The sequence below is a fragment of the Procambarus clarkii genome, chromosome 23 (genome assembly GCF_040958095.1).
Source record: "Procambarus clarkii isolate CNS0578487 chromosome 23, FALCON_Pclarkii_2.0, whole genome shotgun sequence".
Classification (NCBI taxonomy): domain Eukaryota; kingdom Metazoa; phylum Arthropoda; class Malacostraca; order Decapoda; family Cambaridae; genus Procambarus; species Procambarus clarkii.
The window spans coordinates 35,702,624-35,728,401 of record NC_091172.1 but is presented as its reverse complement, the minus strand read 5'-3'; the positions used below and the strand labels follow the sequence as shown (position 1 = coordinate 35,728,401).

The window sequence follows — 25,778 nt, the reverse complement described above, 5'->3', positions numbered from 1 at the left end:
CCCCACATCCTCCTCGAGCCAGTTCGAAGACAGCTTAAGGAGAAAAGAGAAGCGCAAGGCCCAAGCCAAGAAACCCCTGGCGAGCAAATCCTTGGCCACTTGCACAGTCGAAAGGGAGGGAACCTGCACATGAAGCTGTAGAATGCCAACATCCAGGGAAAAGGCAGGAGCAAACAAGAACTCATTGAGGTGCTCAAGGTCGCCCCCCAGGAACACCTGAACCACAGTCAAAATCTCGCGCCACTCAAGCGTGTGGGAACAACAGAAAGAATGCCAGACCTCCAAGGCAAAAATAGGACAGTCCGCCAGCCAGGACAATTCCGGAACCTCGTAACGGACCCAGAAAGAGAACGAAGTCTCAAACCTGAAAGACGACGGATCCATCACCAAGGCGTAATCCGGGTCACGCAGGAGGTACGCTGCTAGGGCCGCCCGCACTGTAGATGGCTGGATGCGGGAAGCCGAAAACCTCCGGAAAGATGGAACCACCGCACCCGAGGGAACACGGAACCGATCCCGGGAAGAGGCAGACACCAGTGCAAACTGCCTCTCACCGTACAGTAAACAAGGAAGACAAAACCCCCAGGCACCCAAAGGGCAGCCAAAAAAACGAGCAGTAATACAGCCTAGCAGAGGCAGGACCTGAGGAGCTTGTGGAGGGTGATCCCAAGCCCCAAGGGCAGTACTTACAGGGCACGTAGGAACGACAACCCTAGGCGCATGCAGCCCGAGTACCGTAGAATAACTCCTGGCTCTCTCACCCCTCGAAGACATCCACCACACTCTAAGCACAGTGCTCAGACAATGTCTGGAGCCAAGCACTCGACCTCTGCCACTAGCATCAGCCTGAGAACTGAAGGATGGATAGCCAGCATGTGGGGTCTGGGGCTCCCGCTTCCCCATCCTGGGGAGGGGGGAGCTGGGCAGACAGCGGCGCGGCGACGTGTGATGCCATGATCGTTTGCTCGTTTCGTTTAGGGGAGTTCTATCCAATTGTTCGGTTTTTGGTAGCAATATTTTCACCATAATAGGAGTTTGTTTTGGGATGCTTACCTTTCTGGGTGCCTGACCCGGTCGATGGCAGACATAGAATGCTTCCAAACACACGGGGGTTTCTACAGGCCATTGCTCCCCTTGCCTCTTCTGACGGGGGCCCAGGTTCAGGCTCGTGGTCCCTGGTAGGCCCATTGAACTTTATACACATGACTGATGCCAAAGTCTGACATTAGCATATCAGCCTAGTAGCTCCGGGGAACCGAAGGGGCTCCCCCCAGAAACATCCCCAAAAACGCAAGCTCACATGCCCTGCAGTCACATGTAAACAAACAAGCCACAGCGCCACCTTGGTGGCTAGGCAGGGAAGTACCCATAGGAAAAAAAAAATAGCCACCAAAACAAAGGAGACATGTTGGACATAAGGGAGTCAAAATCATGCCAGCAAAAGGGGAAACCAAAGCAAATGGGAAGGAGGGACGAAAAAAAACCTGCCCAAAAGGCACAGAGCCCAAGCAGGGGCAAACAGCTTCAGAACCCTTTAGCGAGCTCCCCCCACAGCCCTGGGAACCCCCAACAGAGGCCCTGGGGCAGAGCCTCGGCGGGAGGAGCATGCTCAAAGGCCTCCTTTCCCGGCAAAAAATTGGGCAGCCCACGGAGCCACTATAGTCTTATTACCAACTAAACACTGCCCCAACTCCAAAACCTGCAGACATTAAGGAGCCAGCAGCAGCAGGGGGTAGGGGAGGAGCAGAGGAACCACAACAGCAGGTAAAGGATTCAGGGGCAACCAATGCCTCAAAGTCCAGATCCCTAAACCAAAATGGGGCAGTCCTGAGGTATTCGAGCAGGCAACCAACCTAGAGCGCTGAAAGAATCTAAATAAACCAAGCAACCTAACAGCTGCTTGACCCAAGGATCTTCAAAAGAAGAAAAGGGAACCTGGAGAACGAGCAGGGAAACAAGACCTGCACGACCCCAAGTCGATATCTGCGATCCCACAAACAGCATGTCAGAGGCAAACCTGATGATTATCACCCCTGAGACAAGGGCAACAAATAACCTGCAAACTCGCACAAGGTGAGATAAGACTCAGAGGACACATCCAGTGATCAACGAAGCCCAGACGGGGTTTTCCAGGACCCGCAAGGGAGTTTTGTCTGCGGGAAGCCCAGGCACAGGTGCTGCAAAACCAGTTGAGCCCAGAGGAACACCAACAAAGAGGGAACTGGGCTAAAAACTGAATCCCAGTGAAGTGTACAAGCATGGGGCTCTAGAAGAGGGCCACCAACATTATCCTAAGTAGACTGAATAGTCCAACCAGTCAGACCTCCTCCATGCAAGAAACAAAAAGAAAAGAACAGGACAACAAGCCGGTTGCTGAGTGGACAGAAAACTGGACACGTGAACCTGTGGTCCCGGGTTTGATCCAGCAAGAAACAATGGCCAGCAAGAAACAATGGGCAGAGTTTCTTTCACCCTGATGCCCCTGTTACCTAGCAGTAAATAGGTACCTGGGAGTTAGTCAGCTGTCACAGGCTGCTTCCTGGGGGTGGAGGCATGGTCGAGGACTGGGCCGCGGGGACACTAAGCACCGAAATCATCTCAAGATAACCGCTAGGTATGCATGCTGCACAGCAACAACAACAACAGTAGACGCCCTACCCAGAGCCAAACAAAGGCCACGAAACCCCAGCTGGCCTCAAGGGCGGGGTAAATGCTGAGCAGCAGGAACCCCAATGGGAGTGTAAGCCTGAAGATTCTAGGGAAGGCAACCCTAGAACCCAAGGGTAATACTTACAGAATGTTAGAAGGCAGCTCTAAGTTCATGCAGTCATAGTACACTACATTACTCCTGACCACCACAGGTGGTCAGGAAGCACAAACCAGCAAGAAAACACCACAGGTGCACAAAATCCCGCAAGAAACTGAGGCCAGAGTTGACAGCCACCCCAAAGCATTCCAGCCAACAAACTGAGGTGTGAGTAGCCGGCATGATGGTCCGGAGCTTCCCCCTTTCCCCTCCCGGGGAGGGGAGAGATGTGCGGACAAGCAGCTGTGAATGACGTTTGCTTGTTTCCTTTGTTTTTTTGGGGGAGTTCTGTTTCTCTGTTCGGTCTTGGGTTTTCTGCAATTTCCTACAATGTGGGATTTGCTTTGAGATGCCTACCGTTCTGGGTGACTAACTCCAGTCGATGGCAGCTGGAATACCCCCCAAATACAAGGGGGTTTTCCTAGTGCCATTGCTCCCTGCGCTTCTCTGAGAGGGCCATGTGCTGGCTAGTGGTCCCTGGTAGGCAGAACTCCATTGACTGAAGCCCCAGACTAATATAGCATATATCAGTCTGATGGCTCCCCACATAAAATGCCATAAACACGTTCAAACTGACAAGCAGGAGTGGTGGAGGTTTTCTAATAACATTGATCTGGCACATTAGGTGGATGTAACAAAATGTTACAGTACCTCCACACACTTGCCTTCTCTTACCTCTTTGACAGTTTCTTCCTCTTTTCGCTCTAGATCCGAGTAAGGCAGCTCATCAAAGGTAGCCTGAAATTGGAATATTTGCACAAAATTTTATTTCTTGGCTTTTTATTTATGGATATTATATACAATAACACAGTTGAATATGTTTCAAAGAAAGTCTAGATCATCCTAAGTTAAGTGTTTCTTAAATACTTTTATGAATAAACAGACTACTGCTGAATTATACTGAAAATCTAGATAAAGTTTTTGATTCTTAAAGTATTTCACTAACAATGTTTATATTCACAATAATTAGTCTACTTAGGTGCGACTAGAATTATAGATTATTGCATTAATGATTTAAACATGACCACTTACTTCCACATACAGTAAAACAGTATATACTACCATCATCACCTTTACTAGAATTGAAGTTCTGTTTACATTTCAACAAATTCAGGGTAATAGTGCAACAAACCCAATTTTGAAAGGCCAGCCTGACTAAACAAAATTCACCTTTTGTAAAAGATGTCCTTACACAGAAGGTGCAGCTAAGCATATTAATAAACTAGTATAATCTCAGAAAGGATATAAATTTTTTGTGAGAAAAGCAACAACATTCATAGAACCTACATAAAATACAGATACAGTATCAAAATAAAAAATAAAATGCCATAAGAATTTGCTGGACTTTCTGCATTATCCCACCTGGAGATGTGGCAACAGGTACTCTGAGAAAGAACTCTATCAACATCAGAGGCCCGAGACTGTTCAACACGCTTCCGCTACACATAATAAGGGACATAAATGGCAATCCCCTCACAGTGTTCAAGAGAGAACTGGATAAGCACCTCCAAAGGATACCTGATCAACCAGGCTGTGACTCATACGTCAGGCTGCAAGCAGCCACGTCCAACAGCCTGGTTGATCAGTCCAGCAACCAGGAGGCCTGGTCGACGACCGGGCCGCAGGGACGCTAAGCCCCGGAAGCACCTCAAGGTAACCTCAAGGTAAGGCAAGGTGGCTGCTAATTATCTGCAAACTATGCATCCCTTCCGGGGAAGTATTAGGGAACAGGATATAATTTATATGTCCCGTGTGGAAAACAGAGCAACCATATGCTGCCCAGAAGCAATAGTAAACCAGCCTCCATCTTTAAAAAACCAGCACTGAATGTAATGAAACGCCATTTTCTGGGCGAGTCCCGGAGGCTCCTCGAAGCTTTCCAGGCTGATATGCTAATGTCAGACTTTGGCATCAGTCATGTGTACGGAGTTCTTATGGGCCTACCAGGGACCACAAGACAGAACCTGGCTCCCTCAGAGTGGCAAGGGGAGCAATGGCCAATAGAAACCCCCCGTGTGATTGGAAGCATTCTATGTCTGCCATCGACTGGGTTAGGCACCCAGAAAGGTAGGCGTCCCACAACAAACCCCTATTCTGGTGAAAATTGCAACCAAAAACCGAACGAGTGGATAGAACTCCACAAACAAAAACGAGCAAACTAGTATGACGTCACCCATCACCGCGCCGCTGTCTGCGCAGCTCCCCCCTCCTGGGAGGGGGAAGGGGTAGCCCCAGACCTACCACGCCGGTGATCCACACCCCAGTTCTGAGGCTGGATGTCAAAACACGAGAAAACGCCGTCCGGAGTGAGGGAGGGAATCTGAGGAGCCTCCGGGACTCACCCAGAAAGTGGCATATCATTACATTCAACACTGGTTTTCTGGGGGGGGGGAGCCCTTATGGCTCCCCGGAGCTAACTACCCACAGACGAAAAGAATAGGGACTGACCCGGAAGGCGGTCGCCGCACACTACTCAACCCGAAGATGAGACAACAGGCCGCATCCGCCGACCCAAAGCGACACAGGCCCGACCGGGCCCAGGAACGTGTACAAGGTAACGAACAGCCAAGGACCCTGTTCGACCGCCAAATTCCCCACGCCCGAATGTCCTCCCAGGACACAGTACCGAAGACAGTGGCAAGAGCCGCAAACTTGCAGACGTCATGGGCACGTAGATAGACGCAGGCTTGAGAGCCTTAAGAACCCAGCGAACGACCTGGGAGACCCGCACCCTCGAACAGGGAAGAAGGGAACCGGAGCAACCCAAAGCGCGTCCACGAACCCAGAAGCCGTGGCATGCCAACAACGGCGGAGAGCCGCAACCGGACAAAAACAAAATGCATCCCCGGCCCAACCAACCAATCATCAACAACCCAGGGACCCCTCCGAAAAGCAGCAGTCTCATTCTTCGCCAGAAAAGAGGGAGACAGCTGCAGACGGACAAAACCATCACAAAGACCAAAAGAGCAGAAACCCCTGCGCCGGAAGAGAGCATGAAGCTCACCAACACGACCACCAGAGGCCAATGCCAACAGAAAAAGAGCCTTGGAGAAACAATCCTGAACCGAAGATGCCACAACAAACCGAGGAGAAGAAAGAAAAGAGAGCACTCTGTTCAATGATTAGAATGGCATAGGCGGCGCATGAGCAGGTCGGTGATGAAACAATGCATGAGACAGCTTGCGAAACGGCGCAGAAGAAACATCAATACCGAAAGCAAGCTGAAGCAGCTCCGCCAGGGCTGCATGATACGAGGCGACAGTGTTAGGCATAAGGTAACAGTCCTGGAACAACCAAAAGAGAAAGGACAACAACACCCTAACAGAAAGTGAAGCACAACGACGAAGCCGCAAAAAAGAATCAGAAGGAAAGCCAGGAAACTTCCTACTGCCACCGAGACGAAGCCCGCAGGTGGGACACTAACAAGGAAGTCACCTGATCACCATAGAGATGATGATAAACTCGAGTAAAAAAGACCATATGCGAAGACTCGAGGAGAAGATTGAACACGCCACGTGACACACCGGTCCGATCTGTTGGAAGAGTCGGAGCCGCGGGAAAACCTCCGGATTCGGATACTGTGCAAGCAGTGCCTGAAACAATGGCTGGGCCGGCCACCCTGGGGCCAAGAGAATTACTCTCCCCCTGGTAGATCTTCAAGTGAGTAAGGACCTGGAGCAACAGCTGAACCGGGGAAAAGAGGTACAGGAACCCCCACCTCGACCAGTCCTGCCGAAAGGCATCGACCCCCCGATGGCCTCGCAATCGAGGAAGGGCACCACATATTGAGGAAGGCGCTGCAACCACACCGACGCGAAGAGGTCCACATCGAGGCGCCCGAACATCTGGCAAAGCCAACGGAAGGAGACGGCGTCGACCGTCCATTCCGTGGAAAGGGGAACGAAATGAAACAGACCTTCAGTCTGGATGTTGGACACTCCCTGCACGTAAACAGCCAGGAGAGCCAAACCCCAAGAAATCAGCAGACGAGTCGTCTGAAGCAACCAGCGGCAAAGAGCCAAGGAACGCATCGAACTCCCTCGGATCAGGCAATGAACAACCGGGGAGCAGTTTGAATGGAACCGGATCGTCGATCCGCCGGCGACCTGAACCTTCCGCAGCACAAACCACACCGCCGCGAACTCCCGCACAGTGCTGTGGGCTCGACAGAAGGAGGAACCCCACCATCCCTGGCCAGCCTGGTGAGTACTGGTCACAAAGCCCCAGCCGAGAGACAACGCGTCCGTGAACACATCGAGTGAGGGCTCGGGCAGGCACCAAGGCATTGAACCCCGGAAAAAAAACAAAAAGAGGAAGCCGGCAACACAGCAGCCAATGCAAGGCCCCCGGGGGCTGAACCCAGTGATCGCGAGAGAGGCAGAAGGGACGTCCCCGAAGGAACCAGAACAGCCGACGAAGTCAAACCCGACCCGGCGGGGTGGACCATCATCGCGAAGTTCATGCTCCCGTACAAACCCTCGAGCAACTGCCGGGTGACCCGAGAGTCCCCCAGAAAAAGGCACAAGCAGGACTGCAGCCGTAGGAGAGACTCCGGAAGAAGAGACAAGGAAATGGTCCGAGAATCCCACACAAGACCCAGCCACTGCCGAACCTGGGAGGGAACCAGATGGAACTTCCTCCAGTTCACCAAGAACCCGAACCCAGCGAGCTGGAAAAGAACCAAATCCTTGGCTAGCAGACAACAGGACCGGCTGGGAGCCCAAACCAGCCAATCGTCGAGGTAGGTCAACACCCGAAGACCTAAGAGACGCAGACGGGCCACTATGACCCGCGTAAGGCATGTAAACATGCGAGGTGCCAGATTCAACTCGAATGGGAGACAACGAAAGCAGTAACCTTCATGCCCCACAACAAAACCGAGCCGGTCCCCCGGAGAACCAACAAGTCAGACATAAGACAGCAACTAGCCGAAGCAGCTTGAATATACCGCGCCACGGCGGAAGGTGCAAAAAGCAGAGGACAAAAGGCAAAGACATCCGAAGAGCCAGGGCCCAGGCCGATTCCAAGGAGGAGGCAAGCACCGCCTGCCGACACACAAGCCATAAAGCATAAAACTGGAAACCACATCCCGCAAGATCGGAGCAAACAGCTTCAACAAGGCAGCCGACACGTGAGCTGCCGAGCCCAAGGAACCAGACCCCGGAACAGCCCCGAGCGCTCCCACATCCTTCCCAAGTCAGTCCGAAGACAGCTCCAGGAGGGAAAGAAGCACAAGGCCCAAGCCAAGAGGCCCCGGGCGTGCAAGTCCTCGGCCACCTGCACAGCCGAAAGGAAAGGAACCTGCACATGGAGCTGCAGAATGCCAACATCCCAGAGAAGGGCAGGAGCAAGCAAGCACTCATTGAGGTGCTCAAGTTAGCCCCCCAGGAAATCCTGAACCACCATCGAAGCCTTGTGCCACTCAAGCGTTGCGGGAACGACAGAAGGAGTGCCAAGCCTCCAAAGCAAAGACAGGAGAGTCCACCACCTCCGGAACCTCGTAACGGACCCCGAAAGAGACCGAAGTCCCAAACCTGAAAGATGACGGATCCATCACCGAGGCATAATCCGGGTCACGCAGGAGGTAAGCCACCAGGGCCATCCGCACTGCAGACGGTTAGATGCGGGAAGCTGAAAACCTCCAGAAAGATGGAACTGACGCACCCGATGGAACACGGAACCAAACCCAGGGAGGAGCAGACACCAAATATGACTCAAACGCAGAGGGGGGAAAAGAGAACCCCCCTCCTTATAACAATAAGCCGTACTCCGAGGGTAGAAAAACCCAGGCGGGGTCCAGGGGGGTCCAGCGGGGCCCAAGGCCTCCAAGTCAGCCCCTCCCCAGCCCCTCAAACCACGACAAACCAAGTCCCCCACGGGACCTGGGGCCGAGTCGGCCCCCAGAGCACCTGAAGGAAAAGGCTGGTGCAGCCGAGAAAGCCGAAGAGAAGGGGGGCCCACTTGTCAGACCCAGAGGCTTTGGCAGGGAGATTGGACTCGAATGCCTCCGTCGCTTAACCGGAAGGGGCATCCCCCAAGACTGCCCGAGACAAGACCATCTAACCCCGGCCCCAACTCCGAAACCCTCAGACATTTCGGAGCCAGAAGCAGGGAGGGGGGGGGGGACCAGAACCAAGGATGAGGGGGGGCGGACTGAACCAACAGGGGAAGGACGAGGGGGCGCGGACTGAACCAAGGTCGAAGCAACCCCCACCCCCAAGTCCGGGTCCCTATAGGCAAAACGGGGCAGCCTCGAGGCATCCAATCTAGCACGTTGCAACAACCTAAAGTGCACATGCAATGCCTGTGCCGCCTGTACCTGTAGATCATCATCAGAGACTGGGTAAACTGAGTCACCAGCAAGCAGCAGTATTCACAGGACTCCAGGTGGAAAGTGTTACCGACCCAACAGGCAGAGTGACAGAGGCAAAACCTGTGAGGGGTCACCCTGAGTCAAGGGGACCAAGGAAACCCCTCAAACTCGCACAAAGTGAGGGGGGGGGGGAGCTCTGAGGACACATCCATCGGACCCACGCACCTCCAAATGGATCTCCAAGGTCCTGAGCACTTAACGTAACTCACTCCCAGGTAAACCCAGGCAGGGTTATCTTGAGGTTATCTTTAGATGATTTCGGGGCTTTTTTAGTGTCCCCGCGGCCCGGTCCTCGACCAGGCCTCCACCCCCAGAAAGCAGCTTGTGACAGCTGACTAACAACCAGGTACCTTGACCAGACCACACACTAGAAATTGAAGGGACGACGACGTTTCGGTCCGTCCTGGACCATTCTCAAGTCTATCGACTTGAGAATGGTCCAGGACGGACCGAAACGTCGTCGTCCCTTCAATTTCTAGTGTGTGGTCTGGTCAACATACTTCAGCCACGTTATTGTGACTCATCGCCTGCAACCAGGTACCTATTTTACTGCTAGGTAACAGGGGCATAGGGTGAAAGAAACTCTGCCCATTGTTTCTCGCCGGCGCCTGGGATCGAACCCAGGACCACAGGATCACAAGTCTAGCGTGCTGTCCACTCGGCCGACCGGCTCCCAAACTGGGTACTGCTAACCGGCGCCCACAACTACCGAGCAACTTTCTAAAGCTGAACCTCAGGGATATGTACACTCACGAGGACCTAGCAAGGGGCTCCACCCGAAGAAATCCGTGCGCAGGTCAGGCACAAAAAAGGGGAAAACAAGGCAGACCCCCCACAAGGCAAAAAAAAAACAAAAAACAAAAAAATGCAAGAGGACAACGCACCCCAAGGAACAGAGCCAGCCGCTGTGAATGGTGACAAATAGCTGCGCAATACCCTGTGGCCTAAACCAGTGCAAAACTGCCTCTTACCCTAAGGTGAACAAGGAAGAAAAAAAAAACAAGTATCCAAAGGGCAGCCAAAAAACCGAGCAGTAAAACGGCCCAGCAGAGGCAGGTTCCAAGGAACTTGTGGAAGGCAACCCCAAGCTCCAAGGGCAGTACTAACAGGGCACCTAGAGATGATAATCCTAAGCACATGCAGCCCGAGTACTGTAGAATGACTCCTGGCTCTTGCACCACTGGAAAACAGCCACCACACGCAAAGCACAGTGCTGGACACACTGGGGCCAAGCACACGACCTCCGTCTCTAGCATCAGCCTTAGAACTGATGGGTGGATAGCTGGCATGGGGGGGTCTGGGGCTCCCCCTTCCCCCTCCCGGGGAGAGGGAAGCTGCTCAGACAGCGCCGCGGCGACGTGTGATGTCATGCTCATTTGTGTGTTTCTTTTAAGGGAGTTCTATCCACTTATTCGGCTTTTGGTAGCAATAATTTTACGAGAATAGGGATTTGTTTTGGGATGCTTACCTTTCTGGGTGCCTGACCCGGTCGATGGCAGACATAGAATGCTTCCAACCACACGGGGGTGTCTATAGGCCATTGCTCCCCATGCCTCTCTGAGGGGGCCAGGTTCTGGCTCGTGGTCCCCGGTAGGCCCACAGAACTCCATACATATTTTTTTTTTTTTTTTTTGAGATATATACAAGAGTTGTTACATTCTTGTACAGCCACTAGTACGCGTAGCGTTTCGGACAGGTCCCTGGAATACAATCCCTTGCCGCGAAGAATCGTTTTTTTCATCCAAGTACACATTTTACTGTTGCGTTAAACAGAGGCTACAGTTAAGGAATTGCGCCCAGTAAATCCTCCCCGGCCAGGATACGAACCCATGACATAGCGCTCGCGGAACGCCAGGCGAATGTCTTACCACTACACCACGGAGACTGATATGACTGATGCCAAAGTCTGACATTAGCATATCAGCCTTGTAAGCTCTGGGGAGCCGAAGGGGCTCCCCCAAGAAAACAAAAAGAAAATCCCCGCAAGAGAACAACGTACCCAGGCGGAACAGAGCTGGCCGCTGTTATTGGTGAAAACTAGCTACGCAGTACCCCCGCATCCCTACCAGTGACAAAAACCACCTCCTACCTTAGAGACAAACAAAAGCAACAAAACTCCAGCTGACTCCAAGGGCAGCCAAGTACCAAGCAGTAATGGACACAGCGAAGGTAGATCCCAAGGTGACTTGTGGAAACCTAAGGAAGGTGACCCCTAGGCTCATGCAGCCCCGAGTACGGTGGTATATGTCGCCTGGCTCACACACCACCTGTAGAAACAGCTCATCCCACAAGTCACAGAACTGAAACAAAACCGGAGCCAAAGGCACCCGACCAGCCAGTAATCACATAAGCCAAGAACTGCCGGTTGGATCGCTGGTGCTGAGGGTCTGGGGTTCCACCTTCCCCCCTCCCCTCCCAGGGAGGGGTGAATGAGTTCCGCAGACAGCGACGCGGCGACGTGATGACGTCATGCTAGTTTGCTAATTTTGTTTGGGGAGTTCTGTCCACTCGTTTGGCTTTCGGTAGCAATATTTTCACCAGAATAGGGATTTGTTTTGGGGCGCCTACCTTTCTAAGTGCCTATCCTGGTCGATGGCAGACAGAATGCTTCCAACCACATGGGGGGTTTCTATAGGCCATTGCTCCTCGTGCCTCTCTGAGGGGGCCAGGTTCTGGCTCGTGGTTCCCGGTAGGCAAGAACTCCATGCACTTTGATGCCAGAAAGTTATACATATCCATTCAGCCAGGATACTTTAGGGGAGCAGACAGGGCTCCCCCCCAGAAAACAGCGTTGAGTGTAATGAAATGCCATTTTTCTGTGTGAGACCTGGAGACTCCCTAGAGCTACACTGGGCTGATGTGTATATATTAGACAGTGGCAACAGTCAATCTATTGAGTTCTAGGCCTACCGAAGATCAGCGTCAGAACCTGGCCCCCTCAGAGAGGCACGAGGAGCAATGGCCTAAAGACACCCCCCAAGTTGTTGGAAGTAGTCTATGTCTGCCATCTACCAGGTCAGGCATGCAGAAAGGTAGGAATTCCAAAACAAATTACAGCTGGTTAAAAATTGCAAACCGAAAGCCAAACTAGCAACAGAACTCCCAAATCAAAAACAAGCAAACAAGCATGTCTCCACAACCGCCATGCCGCTGTCTACACAACTGGGGGGGGGTGATTCCCGGACCTCCCGAACCGGCTACCCAACATCAATTCAGAGGCTGAATATCAAAAATGCGAAGAAAACAATGACTGGAGGGAGGGATGACGGGAACCTCCGGGTCTCACCCAGAAAATGGCGTTTCATTACATTCAACGCTGGTTTTCTGTGGAGAACCCCTTCGGTTCCCCGGAGCTACCTAACCAAAGATAAAGAAAAAGTGGGACTTAGGTGGAGAGCCAAGAGATGGAAAACCAAATGGAGAGACGAAGGCGCGGAACCCAAAGGAACCTGGAAATGAACCCAGGGAGGAGCCGAACCCATATCAAACTCGTACAGGGAAGGTGGATAACTCATACCCGAAAACCCGAACCCCTGCAATAGCAAACCCCGCCCCAAAGTCACCAAGGCCCAGGCAGTATCAAAAGGGGCCCAAACACCCCAGGCCGACTCCTCCCTAGCCCCAAAACCTCAAAACCAGGCTCCTAGGCAGAGCCGACCTCCATGCCCTCCACCCCTTGAAGAAAAGGCAAAGTCCAGGGAAAAGGCATCAAAGAAAGGGGTCTGCTAGTAAGACCTAGAAGCCTCGGTGGGAGGATCAGGGTCAAAAGCCTCCATCCTCACATCAAATGAGGCACCCCATAGAGCTGCCCGAGTCTCATCCCACCCTGAACCCCACCCGGACTCCGAAACCCTTAGATGTTTGGGAACCGGCAGAAAGGGGAGAAGGAGCAAGGTGAACCACACCAACAGGGAAAGGACTCAGGGGTGCAGACTGAACCAAAGACGAAGTGACCAACGCCCCCAAGTCTGGGTCCCTAAAACCAAAATAGGGCAGCTCCAGGGCATTTGAGTGGGCAACCAACTTAGTGCATTGCAACAATCTAAACCTAGCATGCAACACGAAAGCCATTTGACCCCCTAACATCTCCAGACGAAGAATGGGTAAATTGGATAACAAGCCAATTGGTCGAAGGTGTCATCAACCCAACAAGCAGCATGACAGAGGCAAAACAGATGATTGTCACCCTGAGACAAGGGCAACGAACAATCCTCAAACTCGCACAAGGCGAGATGCGACTTGGAAGACATATCCTTGGTCATGTGAGCCCTGATGGGGGCTTCCAGGGCCCGAAGAGGGAGGTGTCCCTATGGAAAGTCCAGGCACTGGTGTTGCAAAGCCGGTTGAACCCCGTCTATATACTGGGCAAACTGGCCCCAGTGAAGGAAGCAACTTTGGGGGCCGAGTGGAGGACTACCAAACGGAACCTAGACGTGCCTAATGAGAAGCCAGACAGCCCTCCACCAGGCAGTAAAGAAACTAAATGAATGTAAAGGAACCCCAAAAGTGCTCCACAACCACAGGAGTCCAGAGAGAATCACAGTCGCGGCTTGTATGCGAGCTGAGTAGCACCGTGTGCCCCAACCAGCTACAAACACTCCCTACCAAGGGCCACAAAAAGCACCAAGACCACTGCTGACCACAAGGGCGAGGTCAATATCAAGCGACAGCAACCCCTACGAGTGAGAACTGGAAAACCCCCGGAAAAATAACCCTGAGGTCCGGATGTACTTACAGGGCGCCTAGGGAAATAGACCTAAGTGCATGCAGCCCGAAGTACTGGTACTCTTGGACACCACCCCCAACACATGGCAGGTACAACCACTAGTGGCAAAATTCTGACAGGAAACGGCAGCCAGAGTAGACGTCACCTCCAGCCGGCTTTAGTAAACGAACTGGCGGTCTAGTGGCCGGCTCGGTTGGGTGGGGGCCTCCCTCTTCCTTCCTAAGGAGGGGGAGTGATGGTGTGTCGGATTGATGACGATTTGCTTGTTACCTTGTTTTTATTGGGGGGAGTTCTTAGACTAGGTTCGGTCTTGGGTTGCAATTTTCTACCAGTTGGGGTCTGTTTGGTGGGTGCTTACCTTTCTGGGTGCCTAGCCCCAGTTGATGGGAGGCATGAATATACTCTCAAAAAAAGTTGAGTTTTCAAAGGCCATTGCTCCCTTCGCCTCTGAGGGAACCAGGTTCTGGCTCATGGTTCCCGGTAGGCATAAGGACTCCGTATGACTGAAGCCCTAGACTAATATAGCTAATATCAGTCCGATAGCTCCAGTGAACCGATGGGGTTCCCCCTCAGAATACATATTTAACAATTAACACAAACTCTCATCTGTTTCCATGGTGTAAAGATTTTGTAATTCGGCTTCCTCAAACTAAACAGGTACTTGTATAGGCATGAGAAATTATGATGAGAAAAAATTGCATGATTTAATTACAAAATAATTACACCAAAAAAAATCTGTCATCTTGCTGCTGTTATTATTTGGGAAGTACCCCAGTAAACTCACTTTTTTCATTCTAAACTGTCATTTATACAACATGATACTCAGCACTATACAGAATACTTAATCTACAGCTATTACTATACCTGCATATGTGTAACTCCGAGTTCATTATTAGCTATGTGCCTGAGCTGTGATCCAAGAGTCGCTGCACGCTCCAGTAGTGGAACACCACCGCCTAGTACACTAGCTGCCTTCCCATCAACACTTCCTCCAGGTGACAATCTGTGCAAATACATACACTTTCCATGAAGATGGATAAGCAATCACTTTCTTATGCAGTGGAACCTCGACTTACAAATGCCCCTACTTATGAATTTTTTGAGTTATGACCCCAATTTCATCTGAAAATTTTACTCAACTTACGACCTTTACCTCGACTTCGACGTGGTTGATAGATGTATGGGTCGACAGAGCATGTGGTTCCTGGTGGCATGGACAACCCTGCTTCAGTTTACCAGACTGCCTGCTTAGTGATGATCGTGCTTGAATTCCTTGCAAAGAATTTCATTGTTTTTCAGCTTTTTTGCTATCTAAACATAAAAGTAATTAATATATATACCATGCCATGAGTTCCTCAACAACTAAGACGTGGTGTGCAGTATGGGAAGAAATGTAAAGTTTTGTTGAAACGACTCGCCCAAATCAAACTGTAGTAGACCATTGCCTTTACCTTTTCAATGACACTGTGATGCCTCACTACAGACAAATGTTAAAATGTAGGGAAAAACAAGTCTCTATGGAAAGGTTCTTAGTGAAACAAACAAGCAGTGAGCCACAACCAGGACCTAGTGGTATGTAGGCAAAACGTAGCAGAGTGTACCCCAGAGAAGTCATCACTGCCTGATGTTATAATGCAAGGGGACTCCCCCTTCCAAACACTAACACCGCTCCTCCTCCAGTAAGGAGGGGGTCCTTACTGTCTTCCATATGCTAACAAGTCATCAATAAAGGTAAGCTATAACTTGTACATACTATAGTGCAAAATATTTGTGTTTATTATGTATAAAATGTATTTTGAAGTTAATATTTTGGGGAGTGTGGAACGGATTTATTCAATTTACATTATTTCTTATGGGAAAATTTGTTTCGTGTTACGAATTTTCGGATAAAATTCGAATAAAACTCTGGGAACGGAAAAGATAACTGTTAATTCGTAAATGGAGGGGCCACCGTATAACATCTAATTATACATTATACAATGTACAAATTCACTGCACAAATTCTCCATGTCAAGATATCAGCTATCAAAGACACTTGTATAAAGTTAATCAACATAATTTGGTGATAAGATCAAAGCAAAGCCTGACCTGGGTTCCAGGCTCAGGGAGTAGAAGAACTCTCGAAACCTTCTCCAGGTATGCTCCAGATAGCAATGAATATAACTTCTATATGACATCCAACTTTGAACCTTACGAATTCACCATAAAATGCAGTAAATCTCCCACAATAGCTTTTTTTTGTATGTTTTATATAAACAAGCTTCATTTGGATTAAATTTCCTTAAAAATACACAATAAATAAGGTGGTTTAACCACCGCACTGCACAGAGCACCTCAGGGCACTCATAGATATAGCGGAAGATTCAAAACTGGAGCGGGGTGACTCGGGTATGAAATACAGGGGTACCTCAGTTTAAGAGTTTAATTCGTTCCTGGAGACGGCTCGTATTCCGAAGCTAATTTCCCCATAAGAAATAATGGGAAATGAATTAATCCGTTCCTGACTACCTCAAAAACCCCACATCAAACTAAATTTTTATACGTAATTCATCTAAATAAACCTACAAAACTATGTTCAAGTTATTACTTACCTTGCTGTTGAATGCTGTAGGCGTATTTAAGATGGTGAGGAGGGGGGAGGAGGAGAGGAGTTACTGTTTGGAAGGGGAGTCCCCTTCCATTATCATATCAGGCAGTGAAGACCTTTCTGGTGTGCTCTCCCTGGCACGTTTTTTTCTGAGTGCCACTAGGTCCTGGATGAGGCTCACTGCTCGATTTTCAACTTTGCAGTTCTTCCCATACTTCACACACTTTCTTAATCAAGAAGGGACATCCTCTACTACCTCTACTCACAGCTATTTTCTTAGGTTGAACCTTATCAATGGCTTTCTTGAGACCCATGGCAAAATATATAACAACTACTTTTATGCTCAAATGGCCAAAAAAAACGACATAAAACTGTAATCCGTCCAATTCTTGTCCCAAGCTAAACCCTGCCCCAATTCCAAAACCCTGCCCCGATTCCAAAACCCTCAGACCTTTCTGAGCTGGGAACAGGGGAGGGGGGAGCAGCAGGGCTAACCAGGCCCACTGGAGAAAGAATCAGGGGAGTGGAAAAAATCAAAGTCGAAGTAACCAACACCCCCAATTCCGAGTCCCTAAAAACCAAAACGGGGCAACTCTGGGGCATCCAAGCGGGAAACAAACCAGTTGAGTTGCAACAACAAGAACCTACCATGCAACACAGCTGCTGCTTGACCCCTAATGTTCTTCCGAATAAGAATGGGCAATGTGGATGATGAGCGGGAAATAAGTCCCGCACGACTCCGGGTCGTAGGTGTCACTGACCCATCAAGCAGCATGGCGGAGGCAGAATAGATGATCATCACCCTGAGACAAGAGCAATGAACAGCCCTCAAACTCACCAAAGTGAGTGGGGACTCCGAAGACACATGCATAACCACACCAAGCCCTACGGGGTTTACCAGGCATCGCAGGAGAAAACCTGACAAAAAGGCCAGGCACTTGTGTAGCTGAAGCCAGTTGAACTGCATCTAATACCAGGCAAACTGAACCCAGGAAGCCATGCATGCAGCCTTGAGGGCCCCAGAGGAGGAGCACCAAATACAACCTAGGCTAACCTAATCAGAAGCTATCTTGAGGTTATCTTGAGATGATTTCGGGGTTTAGCATCCCCGCAGCGCGGTCCTCGATCAGGCCTCCTTTTTGTTACACATCCCCAGGAAGCAGCCCATAGCAGCTGTCTAACTCTCAGGTACCTATTTACTGCTAGGTAACAAGAGCATCAAGATAAAAGAAACTTTTTGCCCATTTGCAGGCGATGAGTCACAATAACGTGGCTGAAGTAGTTTTCACCAGACCACACACTAGGTGAAGAGACGACAACGTTTCGGTCCGTCCTGGACCATTCTCAAGTCGATTGTGAGAATGGTCCAGGACAGACCAAAACGTCGTCGTCTCTTCACCTTCTAGTGTGGTCTGGTCAATTTTTGCCCATTTGTCTCCGCCTCCACCGGGGATTGAACCCGGAACCTCAGGACTACGAATCCGAAGACTGTCCACTAAGCTCTCAGGTGCCCTGTGGAGGCACACACCTAGGCACACCTCCTCCAGGAAATAAAATAAAAACCTGAAACCCTCAAAAATACACCACAAACAACCAGAGGCTAGAGACACACAGCCACTGCAATTATGCAAGCTGCGCAAAACACTGTGCGCCCCAGCCAGCAACAACAACACTCCCTACCCAGGGCCAGACAGAGGAACACCTGGCGACCGCACAATATACACACACAACCGGCACAACCGCACAGGGTAAAATCCAGCAAGAGAATGAGATCAGAGGTAACGGCAGATCTATACGGCATCAGTCGACAAACTTCCGGCGTCAGCGCTTGGGGCTGCCTGGGAGGGAAAGGGGATTGCCAACGAGCGGGCACGCTGGTTGAATGGACATTTGCTTGTTTGTTGTTTTCTCTAGGGGAGGGGAGTTCTTAGCCTCTGTTTGGTCTTGAGTTACAATGTTTTACCAGTTGGGGCTTGTAATGATTCGCCTACCTTTTTGGGAGATACCCCTGGTTGATGGCAGACACGATTATACTCTCAAACAGTGGAGTGTTCATGAGCCATTGCTCCCTTCGCCTCTCTGAGGGAACCAAGTACTGGCTCGTGGTTTCCGGTAGGAATAAGGACTTCAGTAACTGATGCTCTAGACTAACATGGTAGATATCAGTCAGTTAGCTGCAGGGAGCCAACAAGCCCAATCAGAAAATATAATATTGGCAATGATGGCTATATTGAAACACTTAAAAAAATTTAATTAACCATGTGATTAAGCAACCTCCAAGAGACAGTTACTGTGCTCTAAAACCATGATCACACATTCCATTTATAGGATCTTACCTAAAAGTATGACGAAGGAAGCTTTGTTCCTGCATTTCTCTCAAAAGCTGTGGGTTATTAACATAAATTACTGGTTTAGCTTCATCACCCTCAACATGTGCACTCTCACTCTTGTCCAAACTTATACCAGAGCTGCTGCTATTATTGTTGACATCACTACTGTTCTCTTGTGCTACTGACTGTGAAACCCACAGCAGTAAAGAGACAGCCAGAGGAAAGAGTGTTGTGAGCAAGGCCGCTGTCGACCGCCCACTCCTCACAGCGTGGAACCGGCTTCTCATCTTTGTGACTCAGCTCCAGTCACTGCCATTAGCCATCACCTCACACATGCAGTTCCACATAACTACAGATGCTGAAAAATAAACAGCCTTCTTTATAACGTGCTATAGAGAAGGATAAGGGGTAATTACCAGGAGAAAACACTAAACCATTATGTCTAAATAACACTTGGAAAGGATATGAGGATAAGGATTTAGGATAGGATGGAGTGAAGGAATGATGCCCAACAACTTAAACGGTTGGGGATTGAACACTGACCTGCAATAGGCAAGATCGTTGCTCTATCATTCAGTCCAAGTGGTTCAGAAATGATGCTTTAAAACAAACCAGGTTTAAAAATTCTTAACATCTGTAAATTGTTGCACCCTAGTAATGTATATTAAATTATTATTAGGTCAGTATTTCTTTAATATGTAATGATATTACATATTTTTGCATAGTCGTTTTACATAGCGAACGACTATGTTCACCATAGTCGTTCGCTATGGTGAACAAAACATTCAGATACTTATATATACTTAAATAATGTCTGTATATAGTGAATAAATGCAAAAAACAGTATGATGGGAGGAGAATGTTGGTGAGTCAGGTGAGGTGAGATGAGATGAGGGGAGGGGAGGGAGTGGAAGCCAGTGGCGGGCTAGCTCGTGTTTGGTGGTCACTCCTTGCTGCTGTTTGACTCTGCATACCAACTTAGTGGTTCCTTATGGTGAACACAAATATAGATACTTATACATAATGCATATATATAGTGTAATGACAGCAAAAAGAGTGTTGGGAGAAGCCATTTTGCTGAGGGAGATGGTGACATCTGCATGACTTGTCATGCTGGGTAAGGGTGGCCACTATGCTCTTTGGGCACAATCCGGCTTAGTTGAAGAGTTATGGTGAACAAAACATGTAGATACTTATATATATAATGTGTGTATAGAGGGTAATAACACCACAAACAGTATACTTGAAGGAGGAATGTTAGTGCATCTGGCCTTGAACCAGTGAGGATGGGAAGGAGGGAGGGAGCAAGAGTTGTGTCGCCACCTGTTACTGTTTGTCACCATATAAGATTAGTGGTTCACTATGGTGAACACAAATGTAGATACTTATATATAATGTGTATATATATAGTGTAATACCAGCAAAAGGAGTGTTGGGAGAAGCCATTTTGGTGAAGGAGGTGGCATCATCTTCTTGACTTGTCATGCTGTGTAAGGGTGACCACTATGCTCTTTGTCCACTATAACTTTGTCCACTGTAAATCATATTTACATTTGAAACTGTGTATGGAGTCAGCCTCCACCACATCATTTCCTAATGCATTCCATATGTTAACTATTCTGACACTGAAAAAGTTCTTTCTAACATCCCTGTGGTTCATTTGGGTACTCAGTTTTCACCTGTCCCTTGTTCGCGTACCACCCCAATGTAGAACGCGAGTTGAGGGGTTTGATTGAGATTTATTGACTAACCCTAACTAGAGCAAATGAAATTTTAAAAAGTTATGCAAGGTTAGGCCTGAAATGCTCTTCATAATTAAAGGACCTTAAATATTAACATTTTAAATTTCTATTCAGTAGTACATATATTGTAAACATTAACTACTTAATATATTAAACAAAACAGGTTATCATAAGAATATCTTACTTATTAAACCAAATACAATTTTGACTCGCCTAACATGATTAGAAACCAATTCTGAAAACTAAAGTTAATTTAATAGTCCTTGTAAAATCCCAGTTGCTTGTACATATCCATATATATATACCTTTCCGCAGTTTGCAGCAATAGGACATGCAAGCCAATAAATATTTTAAAGTTTTGCAGCACTTTTAATAATGTTTTATCCACACAATTTTCTTTATTACTTCAATTAAGGCTACCTATCTGCAGGAGTCGGAAGACTGAGAACTTGTAAATCTGCGACAAACGTCCTAAAACTCAATGGAAACGCTTTCTTTATCATCTGTTCTCGGCCGATAAGTCAATTCTGGAGACGTTTTATGTTTCGCCAGCGTCTCACAATCAAACAAAAGAGGAAATAGAAGGAAAATGAGTGACCGGTACCCACCGAGGAACTGCTGTGTTTACATCTGGGTCGGCACATCAAACGCTCAGCCAGAGTCCACAGTCAACTGACAACCCATCTTCTTTGAGCTTAAAAACTATGTATCAAATAATGTCAAGTCAAATTTCAGATATGGTAAAAACTTAAAAATATATATTGATTGCATTTGTATTTATTTTCAGTGTAGATGAAAAAATATCCGCGAAAATGTAAGATCTTCGGGTGACGTTTCTAAAGTCCCTTCTTGTACAGGGTACATATAAAATAGGTCAACCATTGATCAGTCTTACAGCTTGTTTGAGAAAACCAGCTTCTTTCACATGCCTTTTTGTACAGGATAGACTACAAATATTTTGTTTCTTGAACTTTTATCTTTGGGTTGGTGTATTTCTTTAAAATGAGCTGTAGCCTGCGAACAGCCAAAATTTTGTTTTCATGGAAAAGAAGGTAGTTATACAATTGAATAAATCTCTGGGCCAGGATTGAGCAAGCATTTGCGCAAGAACTTACGCCTGTACATGTTTTCCTCAATCTTTGGCGGCTTTGGTTATATTTACTAAACAGTTTACGAGCATCGAAACTTCAAAGTCATATATGTAAAGATATTTTTCAAAATCAAAATGCTTATTCAGGTAAAAGTACATACATAGAAGATAAGTTACAAACATGATGTTGGATTTATAGATAGAGCTAGTATATACAATACCTAAAGCCACTAATACGCACAGCGTATCGGGCAAGGTTTGGGGAAAAAACAGTTAGACTAAAGAACATATTTATTTTATTTATTTATGCATATACAAGAATGTACATAAGGAATGTGAGGATACAAATATGGTAATTACAGTGTTGTAAAGCCACTAGCACGCGCAGCGTTTCGGGCAGAACAAAGGTAACTGCAGAAGGCCTACTGGCCCATACGAGGCAGCTCCTATCTATAACCACCCAATCCTACTCATATGCGTATGCTTCTTGGGTGGTTGCGAACGTGTCAAAGAACTCAACCATAGACTCAACAGAACAAGAAAGCTATACAAAAAAGCAGCCAAGTGACCGCAACAGGATCTTACTTTGTGAGGTCAAGGAACATGTGCATCGAGAGACCAGACAAATAAAAGAACAAAAGTGGCTGGAATGGTGTTCACATCTGAATGAACACACCTCTCTCTGAGAGATGTGGCAGCAAATTCACCGAGCCAAAGGGAATAAAACACCTAAAGCTCCACACCCCAAGGATCCTCAACAGGAAGCCGAAGTACTGGCAACCAGGTTTGCAGGAAGAGCAGCCAGCAATCAGCTTCCACCAGATGTATTAGCAGTACAGACCGGACTAGAGGAAGAAAGGTGGCACAGAATCCTTACAGCATGTGCAGAAGTCTGACACTAATGCCCCCGTCACACTGGATGAGCTCAATCGGGCTAAGAAAAACTCCAAGGATACATCCCCTGGAGACGACAAAATAACCTATAAAATGATTAGAAACCTCGGCCCAGAGGGAGACGCTGCATACCTAAGGTTAATTAATTTAGCCTGGACTTCTCAAACTAGACCTTCAGCTTGGAATAAAGCAGACATAGTGCAGATCCCAAAACCCAAAGATCCAGCTAATCCCAGACCCCATTTCTCTCCAAAGCTGTGCAGCCAAGACAGCTGACAGAATGGCACTCAACAGACTGGAGTGGAAAATGCCTAAACTGCACCATGATATGTATGCCTATAGAAGAGGGGTTGGCACAGTGGAATGTATTACAACTCTGTTAGCCCACTAGAATGACAGACCAGGAATGCTGATATTCCTGGACCTCGAAAAAGCCTTTGAACTGGCTGACTGGAGGAGTCTTCTCCTCCAGTCAGCCCCGGGTACGACAAATCCTCAACTGCCACGTCACAGGCAGGCTAACACAACAGTGTTCATCCGGGGGGTGACTCAACTCTTCTGCAGCTAACACTTGGAGATTCTACGGCTGCCTTGGGTAGACTGATCCAACGTTCATTACAGCAGTCCCAGGTCGACTCTGTAATCAGACACGTCATCAGTACTAGTTACACTCTAGGGCACCTCACTTACAGGCTTAGACACAAACGCCCACCTATCCACTCCATAGATGGCGTTGCTGTCTAAGCGTCACCTCACCAGAGGTCAGCAGCGGCTGTGTTATGAGCTGATCAGGACGGGAAACCAGCCCTTGTGGCCGGTATTTCCTGTCCTCAATAGATGGCGTCGTCCATTTGGAGAGGGTTTCGGGAGCTGACCCACAGATGGCGCGCTCGTCACTGTTCCGTGCTCGGACGCTGGGCTCGGGTCCGTAACAGGCAAACAAAGTGCTCCTGCACACTCTTTCAATATCCATGGTGAGATTCCGTCCGGCCCAACAGCTTTTCTCACGTCCAGCTCCAATAGGTGCTTCTTGACCTCATCTCTTGTAATTTCGAACCTTTCCAAGGTCGCCTGGTTTGCTGCCACCTCTCCTAGCGCCGTGACTTCTCCTTGTTCTATTGTAAAGACCTTGTAGCGAGTAGATTATCCCAATAATATAATCGCTCCAAATGCATTGTTAATATTCCTGTCAACCTTTGGAGATGAATGAGGTGAGGCGTTGCCCGGGCAACACGGTGAGGTGTTGCCCGAGCATATAAGCAGCAGAATAGCAAACATTAACCAGAGTCAGATTCAGATTCAGATTCAGATTCAGATGTTTATTCAGGTAAGGTATATACATACAAGTGATGTTACATTAATGGATTGATATATAGATAGAGCTAGTACATACAATGCCTAAAGCCACTATTACGCAATGCGTTTCGGGCAAGAAAAACATTAATATCTAGAACTTAATACTAATTGAGCATAAAGAATAAAAGGTGTTGAGAACAAATACAAATAAAGATAAAAAAAAGGGGGAACATGACTGAAAAAGCAGCACAAATACAATAGGTTGACAAACAGTGTTGATTAAAAAAAAAAAAAAAAAAAAAAAGAAAATAACAGACATGGGTTGACAATAGAGGAGTGAGGTAGATTACAGGGAATTTATTAGGTAGTGTTTAGTTTTTATCTTAAACTGGTTGAGAGAGGTACAGTCTTTAACATGGTTGGGAAGGTCATTCCACATTCTGGGCCCCTTGATTTGCAGAGCATTTCTAGTTTGATTAAGACGTACTCTAGGAATATCAAAACTGTATTTATTTCTGGTGTGGTGCTCATGGGTTCTGTTACAACCTTCTATGAAGCTTTTAAGATCAGGATTGGCATTATAGTTTAGCGTTTTATATATGTATAATACACATGAGAGAATGTGCAGTGACTTAATATCTAACATATTAAGAGATTTGAGTAGGGGTACCGAGTGATGTCTGGGGCCAGAGTTGGATATTGTTCTAATAGCGGCTTTGTGTTGGGTAATTAGAGGACGTAAGTGATTTTGGGTAGTAGAACCCCAAGCACAAATACCATAGTTGAGATAAGGATAGATAAGGGAGTAATAGAGAGTCACCAGGGCAGGGCGTGGTACATAATATCTGATCTTAGAAAGAATGCCCACAGTTTTTGAAACTTTTTTTGATATATTTAGAATGTGTCCCTGGAAATTCAGCTTGTGGTCAATGTGAATGCCAAGGAATTTGCCATCTAATTTGTTACAAATTTGGGTATTGTTTATTTTGAGATTTATAAGACTAGAGGATTTATTGCCAAACAGAATATAGAAGGTTTTGTCAATGTTAAGGGTGAGTTTGTTGGCAGTTAGCCAAAGATGGACTTTATTTAGCTCAGTATTTACTGTGGCATTTAGAGCAAGAGGGTCAGGACTGGAGTAAATGAAGGTTGTGTCGTCAGCAAATAGAATTGGTTTGAGGTGTTGGGAGGCATTTGGAAGGTCATTAATGTAGATGAGAAAGAGGAGAGGGCCAAGTATGCTGCCCTGAGGAACACCAATGTTGATGGGTAGGGTGGGAGAAATTGTATTATTCACAGAAACATATTGGAGCCTGTCAGTAAGGTAGGACTCGAGGTATTGTAGGGAGTGTCCTCTGACTCCATAATGATGTAATTTAAGAAGAAGGTTATGGTGGTTGACAGTATCAAAAGCTTTACGCAGGTCCACAAATAACCCAACAGAGAACTCCTTTTTATCAAGAGCTGTATGAATCGAGTTAAGCATACTAATAAGTGCATCGTTAGTGCTTTTTTTGGGTCTGAAGCCATATTGGCAAGGGCTAAGTATATTGAGTTTGGCTAGATATGAGTAAAGCTGCTTGTATATAAGTTTTTCAAAAATTTTTGACAAGTTTGGCAGGATTGATATAGGTCTGTAGTTGTTAACATCTGTGGGGTCACCACATTTGTGGACAGGCGTTACTCTCGCTTTTTTTAGAATATCTGGAAAGGTTTGGAGTTCAAGTGACTTGTTGAAGAGCAAAGCAATAGCAGGGGCTAAAGATCTGGAGGCTTTTTTGTAAATTAAAGTTGGTATCTCCTCAAGGGCACCAGACTTGGTTTTACTACTTTCTACTTTCTACTTTCTACTTTTCTACTTTCAAGTGTGGTCTAGAGCAGACACTTGCGAGATACTGTACCGACGCTCAGTGCGCTCAACTCACACCAAAGTA

General features: G+C 47.8%; 1 protein-coding gene across 3 annotated transcripts in view; it reads right to left on the bottom strand.

The window, feature by feature from the left end:
* LOC123763916 (VWFA and cache domain-containing protein 1) overlaps positions 1-21,283 on the bottom strand; it is a 135,750-nt gene extending 114,467 nt beyond the window's left edge. Inside the window, exons 1-4 of one of the 3 annotated variants that reach the window (XM_069330179.1) lie at positions 21,173-21,283; positions 18,829-19,180; positions 14,770-14,908; positions 3,482-3,544 (exon numbers count right to left, since the gene is read on the bottom strand). In XM_069330179.1, the coding sequence (XP_069186280.1) occupies positions 3,482-3,544; positions 14,770-14,908; positions 18,829-19,109 (483 nt within the window). In that variant the 5' untranslated portion in view covers positions 19,110-19,180; positions 21,173-21,283. The other 2 variants (XM_069330180.1, XM_069330181.1) reach the window with 2 other exon arrangements.
* Between the last annotated feature and the right edge of the window lie 4,495 nt (positions 21,284-25,778).